Raw genomic sequence first — 26992 nt, 5'->3', positions numbered from 1 at the left:
TTATTATACTGTTATACAAGTATACAACTTTCACTTAACATTTATATTGTAAAATTTTAAACAGTAAACATACATATCATAGATACATTTGAAAATAATTAAAATTAGAAATACATTACTACCAATAATCATCTAATTTAAATGGTCTGACAATACATGGAAGTTAATGCAGTAATAAGTTTCTAGCGGTACAGTTGTTTGGTCCATTAATTTTTCCTTGGTTTCACCAGTTAGCAACATCTATTAATAAATATAAATATACATAAGTTGTAAGGTGGAAATTAAAATATGTAATTCATGTACAATTATAATTAATGACTAAAAACAATAACACAACTAATACTCTAATATTGTAAATATCGGAGGAAGGTAAAATAATGTATTTTAAAAGGAAAAAAAAAGATATGTTTTATTTTAAACACATTTGTAAAACAGAAATAAATATTAGAGTAGGTAAACTTACTTTTTGGAAAATAGACAAAAAATAATATCTTTTATAACTGTAATATATCAGATTGTATAAAAAATTACTTTAATTCCTAAAAGCAATAGTATTAAAAAACAGTACTATATCCTATTACCTTTAAAATTAACTAAAACAATCAGCGGAAACCATATAAAAAATCCACTTTAATCACATTAACTTACACAAGGAAAATTATTTTTTAATAGGTACCTATCACATAAACAATTATAACAATAAAATAAAAATCAATATTTCATAAATTTCAAATTATGTATGTTTGTCAAATATTCACCAACCAAGCTCAACTCCCTTTTCTTTTTCAATACATTACTTATTCAAAACCTGATACTTGGAATTTTCTAATCTATAATATAAAGACCATACTATCAGTCTTAGTGTTTTTTATACTACTTTCTGTTCCAACAGAAAAACAAATTTCTGTTAAATATTAAATCCAATCTAAATCTATTTTATACTTTTGCAAAACTGTTTTTAAGGTTAGGTTTTTGAAGACTATTATCTTTAATATAAACATTTAAAACAGAAAAATTAACTTATCTATAAACTAATTGCTATAACTTATAAGATAATAAAATAATTATTACTAATTACTGAAATAAAATTTTTAAAATTATCATTTTAAACTTATTTACAGACCTTGGTATGATATTTGTTTAGGCAAAATATTTTCAGAATTGCGATGAAATGTACTAATAACACGTCGATTACTATTTTGTGATGTTAATTGTAACGTCCAATTGTCATAAGTAAAAGCTCTGAAATAAAATTATTAAATAAATAGACAATATGAATCATTCAAACATTTATCAATATGTTTATATATTAATATTAAATATAATACTTTGGTATATGATGTTCGATAAAATGTGTATTGATTGATGATTGCAAAACCTGGGGTGGTAATGTTTTCACAGAAGTAACTGTTTTTATAGGAGATGAATCTCCAAGATAATAACGCAAAGCATTTGTTACGACAGGCATCATACTTTGTGTAGTTATATTTAACATAGATTCAGTGACAGAAGCTAAATCTAAAACTGTATGAACTCTACATAACCAAATCATCCATGAGTTTAATGTTGACCACCATTCTGAATATTCAATATTACAAAATCTAAAAGAAAAATAATATAACTTTAAAATATACAATATTAAGTATATTATGTACAATACTAACTTATTATTATATTCTAGTTTTAAGTGATCCGCTAAAGCTATTTTAGAAATTAAAAATGCTTGGGTATAATCATTTTTAAGTTTTTCAATTCCGATTTCAATTAATAACTGAACGGGGTCATAAAGCTTTTCTGGATTAGACGCTGTGTTTCCTGGTAAAGACTTTAATATTTGAGCTAATCGCGTACCATTTGATGATTTAATCTATTTAATGACATAATGTAATAATATAATAATCAATGGCTCATTAACACTCTTTAAAGTAATCCATACCAATGGTTTGAAAGTTTCATTTCTTACAGCTTTGTACAAGTGTTTAAAACATTCAATTAAATCATTATATGATTTGCATTCTAAATAATATTTAAATTAAATTAATTGTTTATTTTAAAAATATTTCTTCTATACTTACCCAACAAATAGGTCCAAAGCTTATCAGTAAATTCTTGTTGAATACATTCCGCAGCAATAACATCCTTGACACATTGACAAAACAGTTTTTGATCATTATCTTCTTGGCCTCCAAACTTGCCTCGTTTGTACAATGTAGAAGATATACTTTGCAACATGGCAGGAAACTTTTCAACAATTTGTCCATTAGCACTACCTCTTATATCACCCTATTGAATTCAACATAAATTATATATTAAAATAAAATAGTGCTTATAGAATATTTACTTGAAATTGAGGAAACACAATGTTATGCCTATTTGTTAAACATTCATCTTTCAAGTATGTTAATTGTTCTATTAAATCCTCCAAGAACAGTAATTGGTGCCACAATGGGTGTAATGGACTAGTTTCATGACCTAATGTACACTGGACATTCTGTAAACAAAATATTTATGAAAAATGTGTAATTAATATTAATATTTTCTATCATAAACATGACATACAGTTCACTGAGAGCACTTGGAATTTTTAGTAAAATGACAATTCATGATTAGATGCATTAATTTAGACACACCATATACTATATTATATATAAACTTTCATATTTTTAATCAAGCTTTAATCAATATTTTCATAATAATAAGTAACATAACTTATTATAAGAACATATTGTATTTATATAATTTGAACACAAATATTTTATGCAAATACGGTACAACTTGTCCAAGGTGGATCACTAATAGTACAAAAACCTAAATTGTATTGAAAATTACTTTAGAACCAGTGACTTTCTAGTTAAAATTTAACAAGTGGAACCAGTTTAACATAAAACGGAATAACATTTGTACGTCCAGTAAATTGTAAATTATACAACCCTTAATAAAACAGAATATTATGTTGTTAAAATGGACAAAAGTTATTTTCTATCCACACATAATATTTTGTTATTAATAATTATAATCCACAATTAGTAAATGGTAATAAACATATTAAGTATTTTTTTTTTAAATACATTACTTTTTGCAAACAGACCACTAAATTATTAACTATTATTTATTTACTTAAATCTTACTCATTAAGGTAAACATTGCCATTAAAATACTGCTTAGTTATTACATGATACTTTATACTTGACTTGTTAATTATTTGAATTGCATTGTTGGAAAGTTATTTGAATTTTTAGAAGACTAAAATTATTCAAAGTATACTATACTCAGATATTTTAAACCATACCATGACTACTTTTCAGATGTCTTAAGATATTGAAAATTCAAGGGGATTAGACCCAACTAGTACTTTCCAATATCTACCCAAGTACTTTGTACACCATCCTATTGGAGCATCACAAGTCGCCACTGAATGATTAAAACAACATTATGTTAAACAAAATATATACTGAATATATTAATAATTATATAGTATTAAATTATTACATTTAATTACCATAAAAGAAAAAAATAATAGCTTAAACTAAATTATTAAATAAAATATAGTTTTTAAAAGAATTTGATATTATTATATCATATACTTATACTTACAATAAACGATTCTGTTGTCATAAGAGGAGCAAAAAGAGATGGTCGTCGCCAGCTAAGATTTAGTATAACCATGCCTGGACCATTTTCAATAAATGTAAACTCTTCAGTATTAGTAGCTGAAGTCAAATTTATAACTGCAGATACTTTTGACTCTAACTAGATTTGTCAAACATAATTAATATTTTATATTATACAAAAAAATTATATAAAATTTCAATTAAACTACAATTTATTTACAATCATTGATGAAACTTGAGGAAATTTCTTATGCGTTTCTATCATATTTTGTACAGAAAGCTCATTATGTTCCACATCATTACGTCCTTTATACTCGCCCCAATAACGAGAATGCCATCCTTTAGAAACATCACCACCCAATAAAATTGTATTGTTTTTCAATCCATCACATAATATAAATAATGGTATACTTAAAAACTGTTCATCCTTTAATTTTAAGTATACCAATTGCCTAAAATATAAAAATTTCAAGTATTAACTAAGTACTGATAGAAGACTCATCTTGTCTTGCAGACCTTGGTACCAAAAAAATATTATAACATAATTTTAATAGGAGTAGTTATAAAATTATAAAATTTAAAAACAACAATAACAACAATTAATCATCACAACTGAAAAATGGTATATACATTAATAATAATTATTCAATTGTTTTATTCTATTCACAAAATAAACAAATAATATTTAAACTATTAGGTTTGACTCAACTAGTTTACCTTGCTTGAAGCAAATTTAAAGGAATATGACTGTCTTCCGGTTTGTTTATTTCTTCTTGAACTTTTTGAGCTTTTATTGGACTGAAAGGACATTCTAACGGATTTCCAGTCAATTCTACCAACAAATAATAACAAATCAATACAACTGTAATTTCCTGCATATTTAAAATTTAATCTTAGGTACCAAATTCATCATCTTCTTCTTCATCAGAACTTGAAAAAGATTTAACAATAGAGTTCACAACTTTTTGAGCATGTTTTTTCTAAAAAATTAAAATTTATTATTCATTAATTTAAAAATATATTTATTAGGTATATACAATAATTATACTTACATGAATGTAACCAACTATTGGGTTTTCAACACCACTTGGACAAAATGGCCGAATATAAGAGATAGTATTAGGATCACATTGATTCAGAACAAAGTCAGGGTGTAAATTCACTCTTCCGTGGCAACTTTTAAGAAAATTATTAAGATCCATTTATATTTTAATAATAATGAAGATCACTTACTGAAATCATACATAAAAGAATAAATATTGCAAATCATTTTTACATTTTAAAATATGAAACAATATACTAAGGTAATTATTTAATATACTAAGGTATTAATTAATATGTCTTTATTACCTATTTCATAAAATGTAGTAATTACAAATTTACCTACAATAGAAATTGATTATAATGCCTTTTAAGGGACTACAATTATATTGAGAACAATACATACATACATATTGCATATTATGTCATATTTTTCATAAATTAAGTTTTAAATATTATTAGTAATTAAATAGGAAAACAATATATTAATAATTTAAAGTACATAGGTATCTATAAATATATGACACTAACATATTGTCCTTCAGAGAAATAATAATACATGAATATAAATTTATAATTCATTCTTATTTGGAAAAATAAAATACCTACCAAAGTACGTTGGAAAGTATAAAATCTAACAAAATACATGCATTGATAAATCAGCATAGGTAGGGAGTAACTATGGTAGTAGGTACTTACATTCAGTTTTGAAATAAAAAATATTTTACTAGAAAAATAATTCTTCTAGTTATATTATATTATTATGTCTGCTTCTATGTTTAAACCACATAAATTATCTAAGTATCAGTATCAGTATCAAGTGATCAATAAATATCAATCAGTATCCTGACTGCTGGGCCCTGACACCTTAAAGATTGTTATTACTTTCAGTTTCAATTTAGTGAATTTACTATTTACTGAAATTATAAATTATAATCAAATAATCAAACTTGAAACTATCAAAATACTACAGTATTGTTCAATGAAAATAAATTGGCGGGAAAATCAATTAGAGGTTAATATTGATAACAATATAATATTGTATTAGTGATAGTGAAAGCGCTGAATCCAATATCTTATTAATTATTATCATATTAAAAAAAATCTTTTTGTAGTTCAAGATATTAAAATTTATAATTTATAGCAAATCTATTTAAAATTAAATTTAAATAATATTAAGTGTATGGTAAATAGTGAATACATTATAAAATTATCTAAATTTTACTTAACTAGGTATTGATTGTATTTATTAGAAATTATAGTAACAGCCATCATTAGTTAATTAAACAACTAATAAGTGCTTAAACAACATTAGGTGTATACCTGCAGAAATTTTCATAAATATGGATATTAGCCATTTTGATGAAAAAAGTGGTATTGTTCCATGTAATACAGAATGGGGTAGATGGTGGCAAACTGTAGGATGAATTACATATTGAAGTAACACTTCCAGTAAATACCAAATCAAAAGATGTCAAAGTCAATGTCACTAACTCAAGTATTACTTGTCAAATTTTAGGAAAAACTTTATTTTCTGTTAGTTTGCAACTATTGTTTCATATATCATTGTATTCTATTATTTACTGTCTTTGTCTTTCAGGGCAATTTGTTTGGAAAAGTTCGTAGTGACGATACTTTATGGACATTAGAGGACAATGGTACTTTGTTAAACATTGTATTAACAAAAGCAGATTTTTCAGAGAAAGAAATTGTTTGGGAAGCTATAATGAAGGATGGATCATTTAAAGCAGATCCTTTAACATATATTGAAATGTCGAAAAAAATGGATTTAGAAAAGCTTCAAATTAAGGTATGTAAAGTAACTAAACATTTAAAATAATTAAATTAAAATAATATGTTAATATGCTATACATTTTACAAAAATAAATAAAAATATATTTCTTAGATCTTAGATAGATACTTCTTAATTATGTAATTGGTTGATTTGTCAATATTTTTATTTGATTTTATGTGGAAACAAAACCTTTATGATAAAATTTAATTCATTTTTTATTAATTATTTGTATGTTTCAAATGGATTTGAATAATATGAATTCACAATAATTGTAGATATAAATATTTAATCAATTTATATTTAATATAATTTCTTTATTATTAAAATACAATCCTTATCATTAATAATCAAACTTATCAAATCTTGTATTTTCTTTTCAGATTCTGTAATCTTTAAATTTGAATATTCTTTATAATTATTGAAAAAATAGGTAATCAGAATTTTTTAAAAGCAATTATACCTTTTTTATAATATTTACCTTGCATGAATGTATATACAAATTAACCAGTTTTATTTAATAATTATAAACCGAATTTAAAAATTTAAAAATGGAACTAACGATTTATAACTTTAATGTTTAAAAAAAAATATATTTTTAATACCCTTAAATATTAACTTTAAATACTAGATATAGTATCATAATATGTACAAAGTATTTGTCTGTATTCGTAGACTTTGGTTACTAAACACAATTTGTAAAAAAAAAAACTTCTTTTTAGTACTAAAAATAAAAATAATTTTATAAAGCTATTTTTTGAGTAACTCATTTCCGAATTTTAATAATTTAATAACTGTATTATAAGTTGTATCAAACTCCCAATTCAGCACAAACTGCTTTTAAAATGAGAACCAAAATATTAATTAGTAATATATTTTTTCTATTTGTTTTATTTATTGTATCTACCCGGTGTCAATAATTACATTATCATGATATGTGTATTCAAATAAATTTTTATTATGTCAATTTTAAAAATAAATAAAAATGTCTATATATCTATCAAAAATATGTTTTCTAGTTTGTAAAATCTTACTATATTATTTTTAATAGATATACTCAATTTTTAATTATAATTTAGTAATAGAATCAATATTTTAATAACAAATGTAAATGGAATATTTTATAATTACAACAATGAATTCAACAATAGTTCTATATTCTATTTAAATATAAAAATTAACTTCAGTGATGAATAGTTTTCATCTGGTGATAGTAATGGCATAGCATGCCCCTACGCACAAGTTAGCCACCAATACCTACCTCTTATAATACCCATTATTAAAATTCATAATAATTATGATGACTAAAACCATTTGTTTTAAAAATTTCCTACTTATACTATACTTACTTAACTGTTAATAATACAGTTTTTATTAATTTTACTAATTATAAATTAATAAATAACTATGGATATGTTAATTGAATATTTAAAAATTTTTTTCCAACTTAAACAGATTAAACTAATATTTGTTTTGATAAATTCATACACTCAAAAAGTCTTACATTGACAATCAGCTTATTCAGTCTTTTATTTAGTATGCTAGTTTTATAACTATTATGTATTATTGTTACTTAATTATAGTTTTGTTTATTGATTATTTAATAGATAATAATATTTTCATTACAATAAAAATTAATATTTTTTTAATTTATTGGGTTATTGAATTATGTTTTAGTACCCAGGAATGGACTTCAGTAAATCAGAGCTTCAGAAAAATTACGATTCTATACCAGGACTTGGCAGCACTGAATTATAGATTAGTATACCTACATTCTAGACTATATTTAAATAATTAAATTGTTTTTTTTTTAAACTACAAAAATGTAAATAATAAAAATAATTATGTTTAGAATTGAATTTGATAATGACAATTACTTATGTTTATTCATCTTAATATATAACTAAACAATCCTATCATACTTATTATTTTAATTAAAACATTCATTATTAGTTTCATCCCTATCACTAAAAATGATAATATCTCGTAAAATTATAAAATTCCTAACTTACAGTATTAAAATCATTATAACTAAGAGTGTTTCATTTTACTATTGATATATAGATATTTATATTAATATTTTACATGAAACATTTATTATTTATATTACTGACTAAAATAATTTCTTAGTCTATGGTTTATATGTATATTTTGTATTATCTACAAAAATGTAACAAGTAAATATTGTTTTATTTAAGACATTTGATTTTGGTAAACAATTTTATGTGTGTCTTAATTATCAAACATTTATACATACAATTAATAAATATTGACTATGAACATATAAAAATTGTAAATTACATTAATTAATCTATGTAATGATTATTTTTATATATATATACTTTAAATTGTCACGACAAAACAATTAAAAATGTTTAACCCTATAAATGTCTCGTCTTATAACTGTATATAAAAAATATAGCTGATTAGTGATTGTAATATTTTTAAGTATAATATTTATGAAGAATGTTAATGAACATTTTGTTTTATTATCAATGGAACAATAATACCTAAATATTTATATTGTTTAAAATAATATAACCAGACTTCACACCCATAAATAACTCGGTGACCATACTAATATTGTTATTGACAATTTAATTATTTTATACTGTTTAATGATTATATTTGAGATTTTAATAGATAAATCATAAATTGGGAAATTTAATTCATAGATTTATTGTATCATTATTCAGTTCATACTTTGATGCTGTGAGAATATACAATAGGATCAATGGTTTTCACATAGTTTCATTATCGATATAAATTGTAATATATTTTACTATATGTTTAGTAGTTTCACACCGAATGAGTTACATATAAAGTTGAATAATTTAATAGTTATCTAAAATTGGACCGATCATGGGCCACTAAGTCATATTTAAAGAACCATTAGCTCACTATTGCCTATTGGCTCATTAAATTTTTAGTGATTGACCCAGTTATATAGTACAAATGCTTCAGTAGCAATGGTAAAATTATGGTGAGAAGAAGATAGATAGATCTCCAAGTTCTGTTTTTCCTTTAAATATCTATTATTTCGTAGCATGGCAACATACTTATAACTTTAATCCCTAATGTACAACTATTAACTAAGGTTATTAGTTTAAAAAAAAATATGGGCTTTTTGGGGAGTTGATACTGGAATTTATACTTTAAATTAATATATAAATTAGAAGCAGCAATGACATAGTGAATTTGAAATTATTCAGTGTAGATACTCTAATATTTTCTATCCACCTGACCACAAAAAAAAAAAAACAGAAAAAGGCTTTGGGGTATGTACATTTTAAATCTTTATAATAAAATTATTAATTATTCAACATAATACAAAAAAATAATCTTTTGTATGCCTAAGAAAAAAAATTAATTGTATGATAAAAATAAATTAACATTATAATACACAAAAGTTATAAATTATAACACTAAAATATAGGATAAATATATGTAATATGTCTCATTCAAATAGATATATAAATATATAGTTTACTGAGTTAAAAAATATTCTAACAGTTTCCAATTCCATATTTCTTGAATTCGACCGGTTGAGAGTAAGTAAAAAAATTTCATTTTTTATAGTTTATAAATCGATCTATTGAAACCAAAGTCAATAATAAATGATTTCGAATTTTAATTTTCATCCCCACAAATTAGCGATTTAATTAAGTATTTAACACGAATTAATATAATTCGTGGTACTAAGTAGGTACAGGGAAAATTCAGTAAAAAACTGAAATTAGATTATTAATTTAAGGTTATACAAATTTCTTATCAATTACATTTTTTATCGCGGCTAAAAAATAATTATTAATGATAATATTCTATTTACCGATTTTCTCATTTCTGTCATTCTGAAATTTTAAAAATATATTATGTATTGGTATTTGATACCATAAACTATAGAGTGTATGATTATAGACATTTGTTTTTAAACCAATATTCGTATTTAATTCTTGATCGAATAACTATGAAATTATGAATAACTGGGTGTTTAATGTAAGACGTTCTCGAAATATTAAACACATCCAGTATTTGAATATACGATTCTACTCGGATTCTGCAGTCAGAGTACGATTTGCTCCAAGTCCTACTGGTATAAATTTAATTAACATTGATCAGTCATATTAAATATATTTAAAATTAAACATAAATGATATTATTTGAATAGTTTTATAATATTTTATATTCAAATTATATTTATTAAAATATGAATGAAATCTCTTAAGGTGTATTAATTTTCGTGATTATTTATTTAGGGCAGTTACATTTAGGTGGATTTCGTACTGCACTATACAACTATTTGTTCGCTAAATCAAAAAGTGGTAAATACATTTTAAGAATTGAGGATACTGATCGTACAAGAGTAGTGCCCAATGCTGTAGAACAACTTCAAGAAGATTTGAAATGGCTGGGAATTGATTTTGATGAAGGACCTAGTAACAGTGGACCCTATGGTCCATATATTCAATCTGAGCGCCTAGAAAATTACCAGTATAAATTAAATCTGATATTTTGTAAATTGTAAAATTCATATTTTCATTGTTTTTAGGAAAAGGACACAACAACTGTTAAGTAGTGGACATGCATACAAATGTTATTGTTCTGAAAAAAGACTTGAGCTTTTAAGGAGAGATGCTTTACGTACTAGAACTATTCCCCGCTATGATAATAAATGTAGAAGTTTAGATGATGAAGAGTTAGGTCACAATGAAGGGAAAAAATATTGTGTCAGATTCAAGGTATAATTTTGATTTTTCAATTTAATTTGTATTTATACCTAATATACAAGAAATTAATATTTAGTTGAACCAAAGTGACGGTTTTTTCGATGATCTAGTATATGGTCGCATTGCGAGAAATGTGGCAGCTGTTGAAGGAGACCCGATAATACTAAAATCTGATGGGTTTCCTACTTATCATTTAGCTAATGTTGTTGATGATCATGATATGAAAATCACACATGTCCTTAGAGGTGTCGAATGGCAACCATCAACTTCTAAACATATTTTACTTTATAAGTTAGTAATTCAGCAATTAAAAATAAAAAGTTATGATTTACACATTTCTGACAATTTGATCATATTACAATTTATATATTCTAGAGCATTTGGTTGGAATCCACCAAACTTTGGACACTTACCATTATTAATCAATAAAGATGGTACAAAACTCTCCAAGCGTCAAAATGACATAACCATCAATTCATATCGTCTTAAAGGAATTTATCCTGAAGCACTTTTAAATTTTGTTATTAGTTGTGGTGGAGGATTTGTTCAAAATAATGAGAGAAATGTTTACATAAAACCTCTATCAGAACTTGTTTCTAAAGTGGGTATGAAATATAGAAACAAAATTAAAAATGTTTTTAATTTTTGTAATCCTTTTAGTTTGACATAAGTTTACTAAATTCAAATTCATGTCAAGTCCCTCTGGATAAACTGGGATATTTCAATCAAGCTCAGTTAAAAATTGAATTAAATACAGATTTAGGAAGAAAACGAACAACTGAAGAATTAAAAATTATTGTTCAAAATACATTTGCTAAAGAGTAAGATTTATTTTCATTGCTTTATAATACGTAAATTCAGGGTTATTGATGGTTTTGTCTGTTACTTAAGGATTTATGGAAACTTAAAAATATATTTTAATTTATGTACCTTATATTGTTATAACTTAAAAGGTAAATAATATGCTTATTATTTTTAGTAAATCAGTGGAATTAGATTTATCTGAAAAACATTTAAACAAAATACTGAAGTGGAGTATTAATAGAATAACAAATATTAATGAACTTATTCATGAAAATTATAAGTTTATTTGGTTAAAACCATCAGAATTGGCTATTAAATCTATGGATTATGATATAGGTAACAAAATAATTTTACAAAATAACATAAACAATTATTTATTTAAGAAATAACACACAGTTAACTATGATTTTGTTCTTATAGACATAGTAATCAAATTAAAAAATCTTTTAATAAACATAGATGATTTCACTATTGACAATTTAGGAACGGTATTAAAAGAATTTTCAAAATCAAACAATATTGTATATAGTAATTTAATGAAAATGCTACGAAACCTTATCAGTGGATTGAAGGTTAGTAAATTTATAATTGGATTATTTATTTTTAATTATTTCAATTATTTATACATTCTTATTTGCAGCAAGGTCCAAGTGTTAGTGAAATAATGGTAATACTTGGCAAAGAAGAAGTGATTGCTAGATTAAATAAAGCCTGTTTGAAAGGCTGAACAATATCTAATTTCACTGCTAAATACGTTTATTGTAACAACTATGTACTAGCAAATATAATATTATGTATAGACTTTTTTGAGTAGTTATTTGCCCTTGTCATCTGTTCCCTATAAACAAAAATAAAATTTGTAATGTATTTAATAACTAATTTTCTTTTAAATTTACATTTTTTTCATTAAAAACCATTTGTTTTAAAGATTCCAGTGGTTCTTTCACATATTCAAACAATGAAACGAATAGTTCTGTCCAATCAGGTTTGCTGGTTTCTTCAGAATTGTCTGATTGGGATTCAGCTTTTGGTAATGGTAATGGTGGCAACTCAAAACCAGTTAAATCCTTAGTTACTAAAATAGAAATTAGAAATCAATTTTAACATTCAATGGATAATTAAGATACACAGGAAGATTCATCATGGTTCACCCTTCTTTTATCCTTTAATAATTAATTTTATAAAATTTTGGAATTTTTAAAAGTACTGAAAAACTGCATTTTCAAATATTTAGATGTTTTTACCTTTTAATTAGTGTGTTACAGAGGAACAATTTTTTTTTTTTTAATGTTGACGCATCTAATTTAAAATTCATATGAGCAGTGTAAATTAATTATTAGCATTTAAATACTAAGTAATTTTACTTATTATAACATTTTAGTAAACTATTATTAATATAATCCTCAAATCATTATTTGTATCAGTACATAAATATTGATAATTCAGACAGGCACTACTTGTTCAATTTAAATGTATAAACAATTAAAAATTATTTACTTAATATTTTACAGTAGAGAAGTGTGATTAAAATTTAAAAAGTTAATCATAAGACACTTCTTAAATGGTAAAGATTTCTAATAATATGGTCTTTAAGTATACTTAAATTTCAAAACATATAATATGCATCATAAATTTATAATTTTAAGAATAAAATGCTAGGTAAATATAATATAAATATAATTTTTGTGTTTATTACCAACCATTATTTATCAAATGATAGGAAACAATGGAATAACGTTTAATGATTTTAGTAGCTTCTTCAGATTCTTTTGGATAACCAACATAAAATGCAGCTGATGCTCCAGTTGTGGCATAAACGAGTTTTTTAAACTTTCCCTTTCTAGCTGCTATTAACAAGCCAGCTAAACCGCTTCCAGCCACAAATCCAGCTCGAAGAGTAGAATTGTTTTCTTGCCTCAAATCATTCACAAAAGCTTAACATTCAAAATAAATAATTAATTACATAAAAATATAAATAATAAGAACTTAAATTCTTATATGATGTGATATTAATCTTATTTTAGAATAAGCTAGAAAATTTAAATTTGATGTAATCAATAAAATGTTTTTAATATTAAATTAAATTATTTACTATTTTATTAGTGTTTTTTTAAACATTATATTATATTTTAAAATGGTTGCATAAAAATATTTAATAAAAATAATTAACAACTAAATAATATAATTATTATCTAAAATGCTTTTATTTAAATTTAACAATAAACAAATATAATCTAATATTAAAAATGGCTAAATTATTTTCATTATACCAAATGTAAATTTATTAGGTTATGAGTGTATATATTTAATATAATGATAGAACATATAAAGGTATAAATTATCAAGTTCTAGCAATAAGTAATCGTAAAATAAAATGTTCAATAATATTGTTTTGTTAATTAATAAAAATAAAATAATCTTACAAAAATCTAATTTACACAAATTTATAAAAAAAAAAAATGATAATGCCTTTATGATTGAATAATTTAAAATAAACAGATTTCAGTATTTTTTTAAATGTATTTATCTAATCCTATTTATTATTTGAGAAAATAGAAGGCAATACATTTTAATTCCAATGTGTTTTTCTGTAATAAGCATATTGGTAAAAATATTGAATATTCATTGACAACTATGACACAACTAGGTATATACTATCCATATAAAAATCCTCTTAAAATTTTTCAGTTTAGTTCAGTTTATAGTATTCCCACACAAATATGTAACATACTTGATTAGTTGACCTTAGTACAAAACTTATTGTTTTTGATGCCAAAAATCTATGAAATTTGATATGGGTAAAAACAAAAATGATTGACTTTATTATATTTGTGTTAGCAATAATCTTGTATAACATTTAGTTAGACATCAACTAGAATATATTATTTTATATATTAACCTTAAAGAAGTTAATTTAATTATTTACATTCTGTGTGGCTGGCCCCAGTCTGAATGAAAATATATACTCTATCTCTGAGTTTGGACCATTGTTGATTTAGATTGACAATTTCTTCTCTAACTTTTTGAATTGACCCTAATGCTAATGTTGGTTGCCAATCATTTTCTTTTTCACTGTAATTTAAATTTTCAACATACTTAATATTTATTCATTGTATTATCACACAATTATTATATACTCACATTTTCTTTTCTTTGGATTCGTCAGGATATATTGATAAATCTTTAGGTCTGACAAGTTTAGGTTCTTGTTCATCTTTGGCTAATACCACTGGCATTGCCGTATAAGCATAGGCCGTTAATAAAATTCCATTTTTTGCAGTCTAATATTAAATAGAAATTTATAAAACAATCATGATGAAACCGTGTCAATTTTATTTATAACATCAATACACTTACTCTATTTTTAATAATGCTTTTGAACTTCATTTTTTTAGTTAAATCGCCAATGAAAAAACAACAAACAAGTAGACAAATTTTACAACTAAAAGACGAGCGCGAAGAACATTGAACAAGTAGGTGCTGATGCAGAAAAGTAATTATTGATAATATTTTTTTGAGTGACTTTTGATAAGAATAAAAGAAGTACAGTTGTTGATAAGCAACCACACGGCCACGATTTAAGATCCACGATTTATATCTTAAATCGTGCTCACGGCCTTAAAAATTTAAATCATCAATCATGTATTCATGTATCATTTTATAGTATTCTAAAATCGAATTTTTTATCATTTATCATGAATTCACAATGTTTATTAATATTTAATAATTTAAAAATTAATATGTCATAGTATAAAATTTGTATTTATTGAATGATAAATATGGTTCAATTTATTATAACGGGTTAATTTAATTTGTTACTGAAAGACAAAACAAGTAGGTACAGTGAGTATTCCGTAATTCATACTTCACATAAATAAATATAATTATTAAAATATTGTCATCAATAATACCTATCTGTAACAATACCGGCGGCAGCCCACAACATTAACGTAATTTGTAGTCAATGTGTTAAATATAAAATTGAATATGCCTACTTTAAGATAACCGTGGAACAACTAAATAGTAAATAAATAGGTTCCTAATTTAAAATGTTGAAAATCAATTTGATTTTATCATAAATTTCAAAATGAAAAACTCAAATGACAAATGCATTAGGTCACACATAATTCACGGTTTATACATTTCGTATATTATAAACATCTCACATAACTATATATTATGTTACAAATACAAATGTACAATTATTATAACTATTATATTATATTTATAATTCGTCGTAACTTTTATTTTTTAATCTTTTAGTTGATACCGATCAACGTATTCTTTAATGACCTTAACATCTTTCAATTCTTACAAAAGTTATAAGTTAAAAAAGTTTATTTTTAAAATTTTATAGATAACACTTAAAACGTTGTATACTAGGTATGTGACACGTTTAATTGATTATTTAGGTGACTATTATTTATTATACATCTAATACATTTTTTGAATTTAAATTAATTCACATTATCTGTATCTATACTATAATAATAATTTTACACAACAACGAACGTACATCTATATGTTAATGTAATTATTACTTATTAGTAATCTTTTTTAAGACTGTTTGAGAATTATGAAACTTATATAATAAATAAAAATAACTTTGAATTGTAAATAATTATAAAATTTTAAAACATATAAAGCACTAAAGCCCTACTTTGTGGTAATATTATAAACAAATTAGCATTTGCTACTTGTGTAATAAAAAAATATAATTTTTGACTTTTTATCATATTGCCATGAAATATTTAGCATTTTACCATGATATAGATAACATTTTACTTCATAACTATATATCTATGATATATAAATTTATTATTTTGCTTTACTTTTTACCAAAAAAATTTTCCAGTTAACAAAACGACAGAATAAAAAATAAAATATTTGCCAGCTGCTCAATGTTTTTGAAAACTATGAAACATGGCTGCTATCTCTTTGGCCGACGGTGTTATCGTCTTATCAGCTATCAATACAAGCATAGTTTAATCACATGAACCTATAAACTAACCCTTGTGTAGTTGAATTTTAATTTTAATAACTATAATATCCTAATTTAACTATTAGCGCGAGTTTTGTTTCTTATTTCACAATAATTGTAATATAGGTACATCTAATTATAATTTGTAAAAAAACAATTCACTTGTATTCATTTTGTATTGTACATAATATTGAACTAAAAACACATGCAAATTCATATTTTGTAAAGAAAAAATCCTGTGAGTTTCATAAAAATAAAAAATCAATATTATTATTTTATATAGTTAAAAATTACAAATAATCTTCGCTTTCAGCTTTTTTAAATTATAACTTGGAATGCTTGTTGTTGAATTTAAGTTCGTAAAATATTAAAATGTAATGTAGCAATCAATAAATTGCTTTGTACTAGTTATCTGCAATTTAACAAAAAAATGATTATCTAGAATAGTAAAACTTATAATTTAAATACTATTTTATTTTGCCGTTATAAAATTTAAAAAAATGTTATAAGTATTTTTTTTAAATATTTTTAATACTTTTTTAAATAAATTATAATAACCATCTAGAGCAAAATCATACTTAATTTTCAGGTGATCACTTCAATTCAATATACATTATGATGAGGTGGTCAAGAATGCCAAGACACTTTATGTCTGTTGTACGAATGCAGTCTTCCAGTATAACTACTACCAAACTAGTTCGTCTTGATGAATCAAAAGTTAATAATAATATTGTAGCAGCAGCTTTTGAATCATTAAAAGAAATTGATAATGTTAAATCAAAAAAATCATCCTTCTATATTATTAATAATAAAATTGATAATGCTACCACAGTCGAAGAAATATTGGCAATATCTGAAATAGGATTAGTTTCTAAACAACATGCGCTAAAAGTAAATATAACATGCATGATTTTTGTATATTATAAGGTATTCATAATAATTTGTATGATTTTATTTATTGTATAAGTTTATGGTTTTGTACAGAAAAAAAGTATCTTTTTACATTTATATTTAATTTAACAGATGTTGACATTTTATAATTTACTCAGTATCTGAGTATAACCAAAATAAACTTACTCTATACTTGAAATGTTAATTAAAATTTAGTTTTTGATTTATAATATGCTTAATACTCTATTTTGATAACCTAACATTATTTCATTCTGTTTATAGGCTGTATCTACTTTAGCTGAATGGGCTAGTTCTGGTCGAGTAAAATTATCAGAATTTGAAACTGATATAAGATTTCTAAAGTTATGCAGAATGTTGGGGAAAGAAAACACAAAAGAAAAAGAATATTTGTTTAGTGATCTGTCTACAGTCCTTGGCATTACAGGAGATGATGAAGCTGCTAAATTAATCTCTTCAATTAGTTTGCCACAAATGGTCAAAGTAAATATTTATAGAATAATTTAAATGAAAATATAATTATTTATAACTAATAAATTTAAAGGTATTGTCCACTATTGGCGCTAAGAAAAAACGTTCAACAACTTTATTGCGATCACTAGCATTTAATATTGGAAGATGTTCTGAAAAGATGGATATTAAACAATGCGCTGATGTGCTTTATGCTTTAGCTGTACTTAATTTTCCTGATGAAGTACTTTTAGAAAAAGTGAATGCAGATATACGTAATAATATGTCTACAACTGATCGGCTTTCGGTTATTGGATCTATAGTAACAAGTATTGGAATTTTACGATACCGAGATCCAGGTAATTTTGATAATACAATACTATATTTTAAAACTATAATAGTTAAAATGTAACATTGATAGTTATATTTTTTATTTCATTATAAATATTTATATGAAATTGTCTACAGCATTATAAGTTTTAAATGTTGTAGAATATATGTTGTACATTTTTTTTAACACTCATGTCTATTATGTTTTTAGTTAAAACAATTTAATAAAAAGTAAATGTGAACTAGATTTAATTTATTTTTATAGATTTACTGGAATCCTTATCAACATGGTTGGAAAAACATATTCATGAATGTAAACAGCATATACTAATTTCATATTTATTAACATTAGCATATGTTAATTACAAACCTAATAATATGGATAACATAATTCAAGTAATTCTTTATTGATTTTATACTTCATTAATGGTATAGCCATACAGGTATAGTTTTTAAATTAATTAATCAAGATTATTTTTAGGCTTTCAAAAGTACAAAGCAATATCAAGATGTTGGCAATTTAAACACATGGCTAGATGTTATTTGGAGCTTAGTAGTATTAGAAAAAGCAGACAATGAACATTTAGCATCGGTTTTATCATCCGATTTTATTTCTAATCTTATGAAACTAAAAGGTAAATAAAATGAGCATAATTCATTAAATATCAACTAAAATTGTTGAACAGTGAATTATTGCCTTATGGCCAAATATTGAGATCTAATATATTTAAATCCTAAATATTAATAATAATAGTTACTTTATATAAATATTTTATATAATAAAACAATATTTAAAAACATTTAACCCAAAATAATCAGTGTTTTAAATATTTGTAAATAGTTAAAAATGACTTATAATAGTAAATAGTTAAAATTACTTATATATATTTATTATTTAATAAAAATGTATTTTATGTTTTTAGGTAACAGAGTTGTATCAATAAAATTACTCAATATAAACGGATATGCTAAAACCAAATTAGATTATAAAGGTATTATGAGTTCAGTATTTTAATTTTAATAGTATTCAAGGTTATTATAAAAAATAATATAAGATTAAATAACTGCTTTTTAATAGGATGTAACATTTTTAAATTCAAAACTCTTTAGTTTCAACTGTAGCTAATTAGTATTAAAAAAAAAATTGTTTTAAATTGAAAATAAATATAAACTAATAACAATTTGTTTTGTTTAAAATATAGGACCATTACTAGATTTGGATTCTGAGTTTTTCAAATTTGAACTAGCGAGATCAAAAGACAAACAAGTCTTAATGACAACATTGATAGATTCTTTATCAATCATGTTTCCATCAGAAAATTTTGTGAGAACTGATGTTAAAACTGATTTTGGGTTTATTATTGGTGAGTTTTTGAATTTTTAACTTCAAATCTATAACTTTTTATAAAATATCTAAGTCGGAACTTAACCATTTATAGACAATTATTTCTTAAGATAAATTATATTTGTATTGTTGACTAATTCTAGTAAATTTATGGTGATGTTAAACAAAATTAAAATAAATAATGATAATACATTATATTGATCAAATAAATATAATTGATTTAGTATAGACATTCACAATATCTATTTAAATAGCAATAAACAGTAAACCAACCATTAAAAATATATAAATATACTATTTATTTCTATTTTTCTGCTTAATGCCAATGTGTTTAGACAATATTCTTTTTAAAAATAATTAGTATTATTATTTTAAGATAGAAAAATAATAACATAAATAATAATAATAATAATAATAAAAAAAAAATGTAGAGAGATAACTTTTGAGATTTCTTAATTTTACTCAATTTATTTATTTTTTTTGCATAATATATCTTATTGTGTATTATGTTTACTTATTATATTAAAAAATTTTAAGCATAATTTTAATGATAAATACTGTAATAGGTCTGTTTGCAAATTATAAGATCTCAATAATATATGGTACTCAAACTATTATTTGTTCTTTTAGATGCAGAATGTGCTGTTGATTCAAAATTAAACCCTATACCACTTGATAGTTCCAAGATGAAAAATCCAGAAACACATTTAATAGCTTTTATGTTGACTGGGTTTCATGATACCTGCCGTGGCTGTCACAATGAACCTAATGGAATTTCAGCACTGAACACGCGGCTAGTTCGCTCTCTTGGCTACAAGGTACTAGCTGTTCCCTACACAGAACTAAGCACTCGAGACACATTAGTTAACAGTGTTCAATACCTAAAAGAAAGTCTTAAAAATTTGTTAAGTGAGCCCTAGTATAAATAGTTCTGTATTTGTATGTTTTATTGTTTGTATCTTAATTAAATTGATATATTTAAAATCACATGTTTTTATTGTTACGTTTTTTACACCTAAAATATAAAAAACTTAATTCGTATGCATCAGGGTTTGACCCGGCTGAATCACACAACATTTTTGAATACCACAAACAAAGGTTTTCCAATTTTGATATTCGAGATTTACATATCAAAGCTCCATGTGATGAATGTTGATGAGAATCAATAAGTAATACCTATTTAAATACAATATTTTTATTAACAGAATTTTATATCACTATTATCCATTTAAAAAATGTCAAATTATTGGAAAATAATTAAGGATTGAATATAGTCTGCTTGTTAACCTAAATGTATTAAAAGCAAATTTATCAAAGACAGCTTTAAAATTTAAATTAATTTATCATAGTCATTTTTAAAATCTAAGTTCATTAATAATAAATCAATAATAACAATAATATAGATAATTAAATACATTTTTAAACAAAATGTAATTGAATACTTACTGAATTTGTGTCCAATTGTATTACTATTAAAATTGCTTTGTTGTGAGCAATAAGAATTATGTAAAGATTGTTTGGTTGACAACACGGAGGGTTTGTATACCATTCTATTATATACCGGTTCATCTCTGCATACAAATTAATTTCCATATTGTTAAAATAAACTGAACTTTTCTGAAATTAGTAATAAAAATCTTTAATTAGGTAACACAACAATATTCTTCAATAATGGCTTGAAAAATGCATAATTCCAAGTTGCATAAATAATCAACCATGTAATGAATCAACAATAAGCTAATGGTTCCTCAAAGTGATTTATGATTGATGCGTTGAATTTTAGTGAATCATTACAAGAATCAATTTTTTATGAAACCTGACATAAATGTTTTTAATTTAACCCATTCAGCCATGGTTCCCAAAGCTGATTCTCCTGCTTTCATTGCTTCTGGCACAGTTAAGTTTGTATTTTGTGATGAGCAACTGTTTTTGAACAAATTTTGGTGGATTGCATTACCGTTTAGTATTGCATCTGAAAACAATTTAGTGAGACTGTCTTTGGCCGATGAGGTGAACAAACAATTGACACGAATGTTTGATGTATTTATGTTTGTAGCCATGAGTAGTGCTATAATAGTACACGCATTACTCCCTTCTATGGATAGATAAATTGTAAGTTTATTATAAATAACAATACAAATATTGCCGAATTTAATACCTATCTATTTTCATACATAAATATATAAGTTCAATATTAAAAAAACTGTTCAGTAATTTAAACATTTTTAATACATGAAAATTGTTATGATAAAGAAACGCAAAAGTAAATCTGTGAGTTGTAATCCACATGCTACAAACCAACATTTGACACATCTAGATTTAATAACTTAAGAATAATATTTATTATAATATCTGCTATTTTTTTTTAGATTTGTCATTATTTTTAAATGGTTAATATGTACTACACAATACTGTACTTGAATTGTTATTTCCTAGTCTCGATTGTGAAAATGTAGCGGGGTACCACATGATGTGTATGCCATGTTTGTTTACAAATTTAAAATTTTCTGAATTTTCTGTGTTGTATTGACATACACCATATGTCATTTTAGTGTTTAACGATTTTGATAAAAGTTTTCTGTAAATTTATTATTTAGAGTGTTTTGTTTATTTGTTTTAAGTATTATTTTATACTTTTGTGTAGTCAATAGAAATATTGAATGATAGATTAAATAAACACACTGTGTAATTTTAATTAATTAATGTGTTGGTATAAGATAATTGGAATCAAAACAATATAAATAAACGCTATAAAATTGTACATGTTCCTTAAATTTCAGTAGACGATTTAACGGATGGGAGGGGCCGAGAGGATGAGTATTTACCGTCCGGGGCCCCTGTTCGAAAACGGTAAATTGACTCTCCAGGCTCAGAAACCACAAATTATTTTCGGATTATTAAATCGTTTAACTCAACAGTTGAGTTTATTCTCAATTATTTAATGTTCTTCAAAACAATTTCAACGTTTTTGGCAACATGCCAATATGTACTAGAAAATAATATTATTATTATTTTTATGTAAATGCAAAATGTTTGCAAATCCACTATCGAGGACCGACCCATACCCGTATTTTCTCAACCAATATTATGATTTAAGACAATGACTGATGTATGACATCATAAATTCATAACATATATTATAGTTAATAACAATACAATATTATAATAGTACGAGTTCAGATTAAATTAAACAATGATTAAATGTTTCATTATTTTAATCTGAGGTACATGTCTCAGTGTTTGACAGTATAATATACACTACAATGCTATAGCCTATAATATATACGTGTCACGTGTCACGTCTAATTGAGTCTACACAGAAATGACAAAATAGAATAAATCTATAGAATTTATTTCGCAATGTACTTAAACAGATTAGGTTAACTATTAACAGCATTTGCATTGAATTCCAGGGTGTAACTAGAATTTAATAGTAAGTGGACAGTCATAGAAAACCGAACTAGAAAATAAACCATTCATTCCCCCTCGTCATTTCTGAAATAAAACTCAATAATAAAATAACAATAAGTATTAACTATTAAGTGTTAAGTAACATATATATTTTATACATCTATGACATTTATTTATATGCTTATATTTAGATGAATATCATTATTTATAATTATCTTTCAATATTTACTAATTATACTGATTATAACCAGATCATTGAATCTGTTTGGGTCACAGACCACAGTTGACCTGATGTGAATTTTGATGCTTCACAATTCTTAAACATTAAGTGATAAATAATCTAATATAATAAACATAATAATTATTTTACACGTTGAACCCATAACAAATTTTTTTGTTTTATGGGGATTTTAATTTTAACCAGTAGGAGGAGAAAAGTAAAACTATAAAGAAAATTAAAATTGTTTGTGGAGACTAATTCCCACTATCCACCTTCATAACGCTGATCACTTCTTTAAGTTATTTATTTTATTGTTTTATGTTTAAGCTAATTACATTAATAGAATATTCTTGATATCATTTTTTTTTTTTTAATGTATTATTATGTGGACGTGACATGTAAATATAATGCCCAGTCATTCATAATTAACATATAAGACTGATACTCTGATTGCATTGATAAAACCAATTTTCTTTAAAGTTTGGATTTAGGATATAAAATTGTAATCAATTAAAGCTTATACCTAGCTGTGCTACTGTTGTACTATTGCATCCTTTATATTTCGTAAGGTTAAAAGTATTTTAACAAATTTAATTGTTTTATATTGTATTATTTTAGGTTTGTGTCTGCACCAATTAAGAAGATATTTTTCATTAGTTCATAGTTGTATAAATATGTTAGAAAGTGAAAATAATATATTATATTAAATATACTACCAGTCATATTCAGTTCACCGAACTTACTGTAATAAAATTTGTTGTACTATATTTAAACCAGTTATATTTATATAAATACATTATTTTAAATTTAAATAAGTACAAACAACAAAAAATACACCCATGGATCAATCATTATTAACTATACTACACAATATTTTTATCAAATGTATATTTCTTTATTAACTATATATCCAAACAAAAATAATAATAATAATGATGATAATAAATTTATTTTCTAAAGTATCATCGACATCCAAGCAGCAATTAATAACATACCCCCAGTGGGTGTATATTTATTGAATGTTTTATCTGCAGTCAGTCCGTTGTAGTAGCATGTACCGCAAAATATTAAAGTTCCACTAATAAACAGTGCTCCAGTCTGAAATAAATTACATTTTAATATTTAAAACTTAAAAACATTCAAATCAAACTTACAACTCTAGGAAAACGACAAAATGGTACACCTAATAATGCAAAAGTATGGTAAAAATGATACCGATTTGCTGTTTCAAAATTTCTAGCTTCTTCTGGATTAGCTTTATGAGACACAACTAAAAATATATACAATTTAAAATAAGTATTAGATATAATAGTCACCAATAATCTACTCAAGTTAAGAAATACAGTCGGCGGCCAACTAATACCCAAGACAATGATTAAACTGCACTGTGTATTAATGGTTGACCTGCTGGAAAGGACAAACGGGTGTTGCACTATTGCCGTTAGGTCTGACCCTTGTCAGATGAAAACTGTAGCCACCGACTGAGTTTCTCAACTTGAACAATTAAATGTATTTTATTATATTTTCAAAATAATAATGTTGTTTAATTTAATTTATTTATTTTTAAGTTAAAGTACTTAAAAAAAAAAAATTGTTTCAGAAATAATTATGAGTAAATATCTATTATCTAGCATAAATACAGACAGGTAAGCATACAGTCTATCAGTCTACATCACCAAAAAAGATCATTATTCATAGTTTAAATATGTAATTTTATCAAAATTATTTTTATCATATTCAAATATTAACAATTTACAAATATATTGACAGTTTATTAAAATGTATAGAATATTTGTAAATTTTAGTTTTTACTTACCATGTGCACCATAAGCTCCTAATATAACAGCAGAAGCTCCTAAAAGGCCAGCCATTTTATAGAAATAAATATTTTTACCAAGCATTTGCAATATATTGCGACTCTCCATCTTTATAATGTTTTGTTTTTCACTTGAACTTGCCACTCCCATCCAATTTAGCTACAAAATTATATCAATTATATAAAATTATGTATAAAAACAAAATATTCAAATGCCCTTCAGCTTTGAACAAAAATTAATTTTATTTATTTTGGAACACAAATGTCAGATAAAAAATTATTAATTTAAATGAAAAATAAATTAGGTATATTCAACAAGCATTTTTAGGTAAGAAAAATTAAATGTTTAACAAAATAAATTATTTAAAGTTTAATTTCATTGAATTTTAAGAAATGTATAAATCTGTTAACAATTTTGTTGAATTGAAAAAAAAAAGAAAGTATATTATTTAGTTTCAATACAAAATTAATTCAACTGTTTTTAATCAATAGAAAAAAAAGATCAACTAATGTTTAATTAATGTTTCCTGTATAATAATATACACAGTGATTATTTTAATGTATACCACTCATTATTCACAAAATTATCAACATTACTTAACCAAATTATATTTTTATTATTTGCATGATCATTCTCATTTATTAAGCTTTAAATTATTTTAAATGATCACATTCATTTTTAATAGAAAATGTTTGTATTTTTATAAATACAAAACAAATTTAAAGTGTAGTTGATTACAACTATTACAATATTTTAAATACATATTTTTCTCAATAAAAAAAAAAATGCATGCAGTTTAAGTGACGAAAAATAAATGAATTTACATGTAAGGTGAAAAAATTTCACATTATCTAAATATGTAAAACCAATAAAAATATTCTTAATAATAGACGTTTCTTAAAATCAAAGTTAAAAACGGAATGAAAAGATCTCTTATGCATTAATTTCATCAATGTTTACTTGCCACTGAATTAAACCCTTGTACTGAGTTAGTAACGACTGGATTTGTATATGTAAGCCATTTAACAGCTCCTTGAACTGAATCAGAAATCATAATTTACAACCTGAGTAAACAATTAATGCTCGTTGAATCAATAATAATAATTTAATTTAAGATTTTTTTTTTATATTTATCTAACTTACAAATCACAAATAAGAAGTTTGAAAGTAAAAGTGACAATTTATAAACGTACTATAAAATCATACAAAATTGGCAATCAAAAAAACTGATAACGTAGTTATGCACTGTACATCAGTAATGCAAATATTTAATTTATTTTCCAACGACGGAAGGAGTTGTAGAACAACTAGCCACTAGAACCCAATTACATTAAATTCTTACATTCTATCTTTTGTTTTGTTATTATAAAATATAAATTGTGTTTAGTTCTTTTATTATCAAAGATTGTTTATCATTTAGACAATTTAGTCAGTGGAACAGTGGAACCAAAATAAAAAGTTACATTTATGAATTAAATAATTTAACTGTTTACAACCTGTTGGTTGATTTCGTCGAGATAATAAAGTGGAAAATATGAAATAACGAAATGTTCA

At 24.0% G+C, this 26992-nt stretch overlaps 7 protein-coding genes across 15 annotated transcripts; 3 read left to right on the top strand and 4 right to left on the bottom strand.

The window, feature by feature from the left end:
• Window positions 1-5595, bottom strand: LOC113550440 (protein zwilch homolog). Its single transcript, XM_026952265.1, is given in 14 exon segments — window positions 1-228; window positions 230-240; window positions 1124-1242; window positions 1329-1601; window positions 1665-1867; window positions 1937-2016; window positions 2076-2283; window positions 2342-2491; window positions 3595-3750; window positions 3832-4063; window positions 4329-4443; window positions 4513-4591; window positions 4664-4843; window positions 5352-5595. Coding segments are annotated over 13 exon segments (1872 nt in total). The 5' UTR covers window positions 4814-4843; window positions 5352-5595; the 3' UTR covers window positions 1-132.
• A 250-nt stretch (window positions 5596-5845) lies between these two features.
• Window positions 5846-8365, top strand: LOC113550446 (nudC domain-containing protein 2-like). The gene is given in 4 exon segments (XM_026952275.1): window positions 5846-6073; window positions 6075-6188; window positions 6253-6462; window positions 8122-8365. Coding segments are annotated over 4 exon segments (483 nt in total). The 5' UTR covers window positions 5846-5995; the 3' UTR covers window positions 8203-8365.
• A 1903-nt stretch (window positions 8366-10268) lies between these two features.
• On the top strand, window positions 10269-12754 carry LOC113550443 (probable glutamate--tRNA ligase, mitochondrial). The gene is made up of 9 exons (XM_026952270.1): window positions 10269-10537; window positions 10701-10935; window positions 10994-11183; window positions 11248-11462; window positions 11547-11772; window positions 11832-11992; window positions 12151-12311; window positions 12396-12547; window positions 12616-12754. Exons 1-9 carry the CDS (start codon window positions 10420-10422, stop codon window positions 12700-12702), a joined length of 1545 nt encoding a protein of 514 aa, XP_026808071.1. The 5' UTR covers window positions 10269-10419; the 3' UTR covers window positions 12703-12754.
• Window positions 12714-15488, bottom strand: LOC113550444 (MICOS complex subunit Mic27). The gene is made up of 6 exons (XM_026952272.1): window positions 15333-15488; window positions 15117-15256; window positions 14902-15047; window positions 13676-13909; window positions 12872-13050; window positions 12714-12813 (listed from the first exon to the last, which is right to left on the bottom strand). The coding sequence occupies exons 1-6, from the start codon at window positions 15360-15362 to the stop codon at window positions 12790-12792; spliced, it is 753 nt and encodes a 250-aa protein (XP_026808073.1). The 5' UTR covers window positions 15363-15488; the 3' UTR covers window positions 12714-12789.
• Window positions 15489-15619: 131 nt separating this feature from the next.
• On the top strand, window positions 15620-20979 carry LOC113550441. 4 transcript variants are annotated; one of them, XM_026952268.1, is made up of 9 exons: window positions 15620-15809; window positions 17546-17847; window positions 18130-18348; window positions 18410-18674; window positions 18911-19041; window positions 19127-19280; window positions 19569-19637; window positions 19848-20009; window positions 20621-20979. In XM_026952268.1, exons 2-9 carry the CDS (start codon window positions 17572-17574, stop codon window positions 20908-20910), a joined length of 1566 nt encoding a protein of 521 aa, XP_026808069.1. In that variant the 5' UTR covers window positions 15620-15809; window positions 17546-17571; the 3' UTR covers window positions 20911-20979. The 4 variants fall into 4 exon arrangements, with proteins under 4 accessions (XP_026808069.1, XP_026808070.1, XP_026808068.1 ...); XM_026952269.1 differs by having other exon boundaries at window positions 15620-15813; XM_026952267.1 differs by having other exon boundaries at window positions 15620-15818.
• On the bottom strand, window positions 20829-22648 carry LOC113550445. Of its 2 annotated transcripts, XM_026952273.1 has the most exons (5): window positions 22625-22648; window positions 22408-22568; window positions 21832-22085; window positions 21437-21607; window positions 20829-21166 (listed from the first exon to the last, which is right to left on the bottom strand). In XM_026952273.1, the coding sequence occupies exons 2-5, from the start codon at window positions 22535-22537 to the stop codon at window positions 20975-20977; spliced, it is 747 nt and encodes a 248-aa protein (XP_026808074.1). In that variant the 5' UTR covers window positions 22538-22568; window positions 22625-22648; the 3' UTR covers window positions 20829-20974. The 2 variants fall into 2 exon arrangements, with proteins under 2 accessions (XP_026808074.1, XP_026808075.1); XM_026952274.1 differs by lacking the exon at window positions 22625-22648 and having other exon boundaries at window positions 21832-21962; window positions 22408-22590.
• Window positions 22649-24492: 1844 nt separating this feature from the next.
• LOC113548715 (transmembrane protein 256-like) lies at window positions 24493-26807 on the bottom strand. Of its 5 annotated transcripts, none has more exons than XM_026949742.1 (5): window positions 26582-26806; window positions 26403-26502; window positions 25438-25597; window positions 24776-24891; window positions 24493-24719 (listed from the first exon to the last, which is right to left on the bottom strand). In XM_026949742.1, exons 2-5 carry the CDS (start codon window positions 26490-26492, stop codon window positions 24576-24578), a joined length of 510 nt encoding a protein of 169 aa, XP_026805543.1. In that variant the 5' UTR covers window positions 26493-26502; window positions 26582-26806; the 3' UTR covers window positions 24493-24575. The 5 variants fall into 5 exon arrangements, with proteins under 5 accessions (XP_026805543.1, XP_026805546.1, XP_026805547.1 ...); XM_026949745.1 differs by having other exon boundaries at window positions 26403-26476; XM_026949746.1 differs by lacking the exon at window positions 26403-26502 and having other exon boundaries at window positions 26582-26807.
• Window positions 26808-26992: the final 185 nt, after the last annotated feature.

This window comes from Rhopalosiphum maidis, chromosome 4 (genome assembly GCF_003676215.2).
Source record: "Rhopalosiphum maidis isolate BTI-1 chromosome 4, ASM367621v3, whole genome shotgun sequence".
Classification (NCBI taxonomy): Eukaryota; Metazoa; Arthropoda; class Insecta; order Hemiptera; family Aphididae; genus Rhopalosiphum; species Rhopalosiphum maidis.
This window is presented reverse-complemented; position numbering and strand designations above follow the sequence as displayed.

What these genes read in the sequence shown, in the direction of transcription:
- LOC113550443 (XM_026952270.1), top strand. Translation starts at nt 10,420, where the DNA reads ATGAATAACTGGGTGTTTAATGTAAGACGTTCTCGAAATATTAAACAC. An exon ending in ATTTGCTCCAAGTCCTACTG is followed by an intron (nt 10,538 to 10,700) that starts GTATAAATTTAA and finishes TTATTTATTTAG; the next exon opens with GGCAGTTACATTTAGGTGGA. An exon ending in GAGCGCCTAGAAAATTACCA is followed by an intron (nt 10,936 to 10,993) that starts GTATAAATTAAA and finishes CATTGTTTTTAG; the next exon opens with GAAAAGGACACAACAACTGT.
- LOC113550444 (XM_026952272.1), bottom strand. Translation starts at nt 15,362, where the DNA reads ATGAAGTTCAAAAGCATTATTAAAAATAGA. An exon ending in AAAGCATTATTAAAAATAGA is followed by an intron (nt 15,257 to 15,332) that starts GTAAGTGTATTG and finishes ATTTAATATTAG; the next exon opens with ACTGCAAAAAATGGAATTTT. An exon ending in GAATCCAAAGAAAAGAAAAT is followed by an intron (nt 15,048 to 15,116) that starts GTGAGTATATAA and finishes TTTAAATTACAG; the next exon opens with TGAAAAAGAAAATGATTGGC.
- LOC113550441 (XM_026952268.1), top strand. Translation starts at nt 17,572, where the DNA reads ATGATGAGGTGGTCAAGAATGCCAAGACACTTTATGTCTGTTGTACGA. An exon ending in GTTTGCCACAAATGGTCAAA is followed by an intron (nt 18,349 to 18,409) that starts GTAAATATTTAT and finishes ATAAATTTAAAG; the next exon opens with GTATTGTCCACTATTGGCGC. An exon ending in TTTACGATACCGAGATCCAG is followed by an intron (nt 18,675 to 18,910) that starts GTAATTTTGATA and finishes TTATTTTTATAG; the next exon opens with ATTTACTGGAATCCTTATCA.
- LOC113550445 (XM_026952273.1), bottom strand. Translation starts at nt 22,537, where the DNA reads ATGACATATGGTGTATGTCAATACAACACAGAAAATTCAGAAAATTTT. An exon ending in TGGGAACCATGGCTGAATGG is followed by an intron (nt 21,608 to 21,831) that starts GTTAAATTAAAA and finishes TACTAATTTCAG; the next exon opens with AAAAGTTCAGTTTATTTTAA. An exon ending in TACAATTGGACACAAATTCA is followed by an intron (nt 21,167 to 21,436) that starts GTAAGTATTCAA and finishes GTATTTAAATAG; the next exon opens with GTATTACTTATTGATTCTCA.
- LOC113548715 (XM_026949742.1), bottom strand. Translation starts at nt 26,492, where the DNA reads ATGATTTCTGATTCAGTTCAAGGAGCTGTTAAATGGCTTACATATACA. An exon ending in TACAAGGGTTTAATTCAGTG is followed by an intron (nt 25,598 to 26,402) that starts GCAAGTAAACAT and finishes ATAATTTTGTAG; the next exon opens with CTAAATTGGATGGGAGTGGC. An exon ending in TTTGTCGTTTTCCTAGAGTT is followed by an intron (nt 24,720 to 24,775) that starts GTAAGTTTGATT and finishes AATTTATTTCAG; the next exon opens with ACTGGAGCACTGTTTATTAG.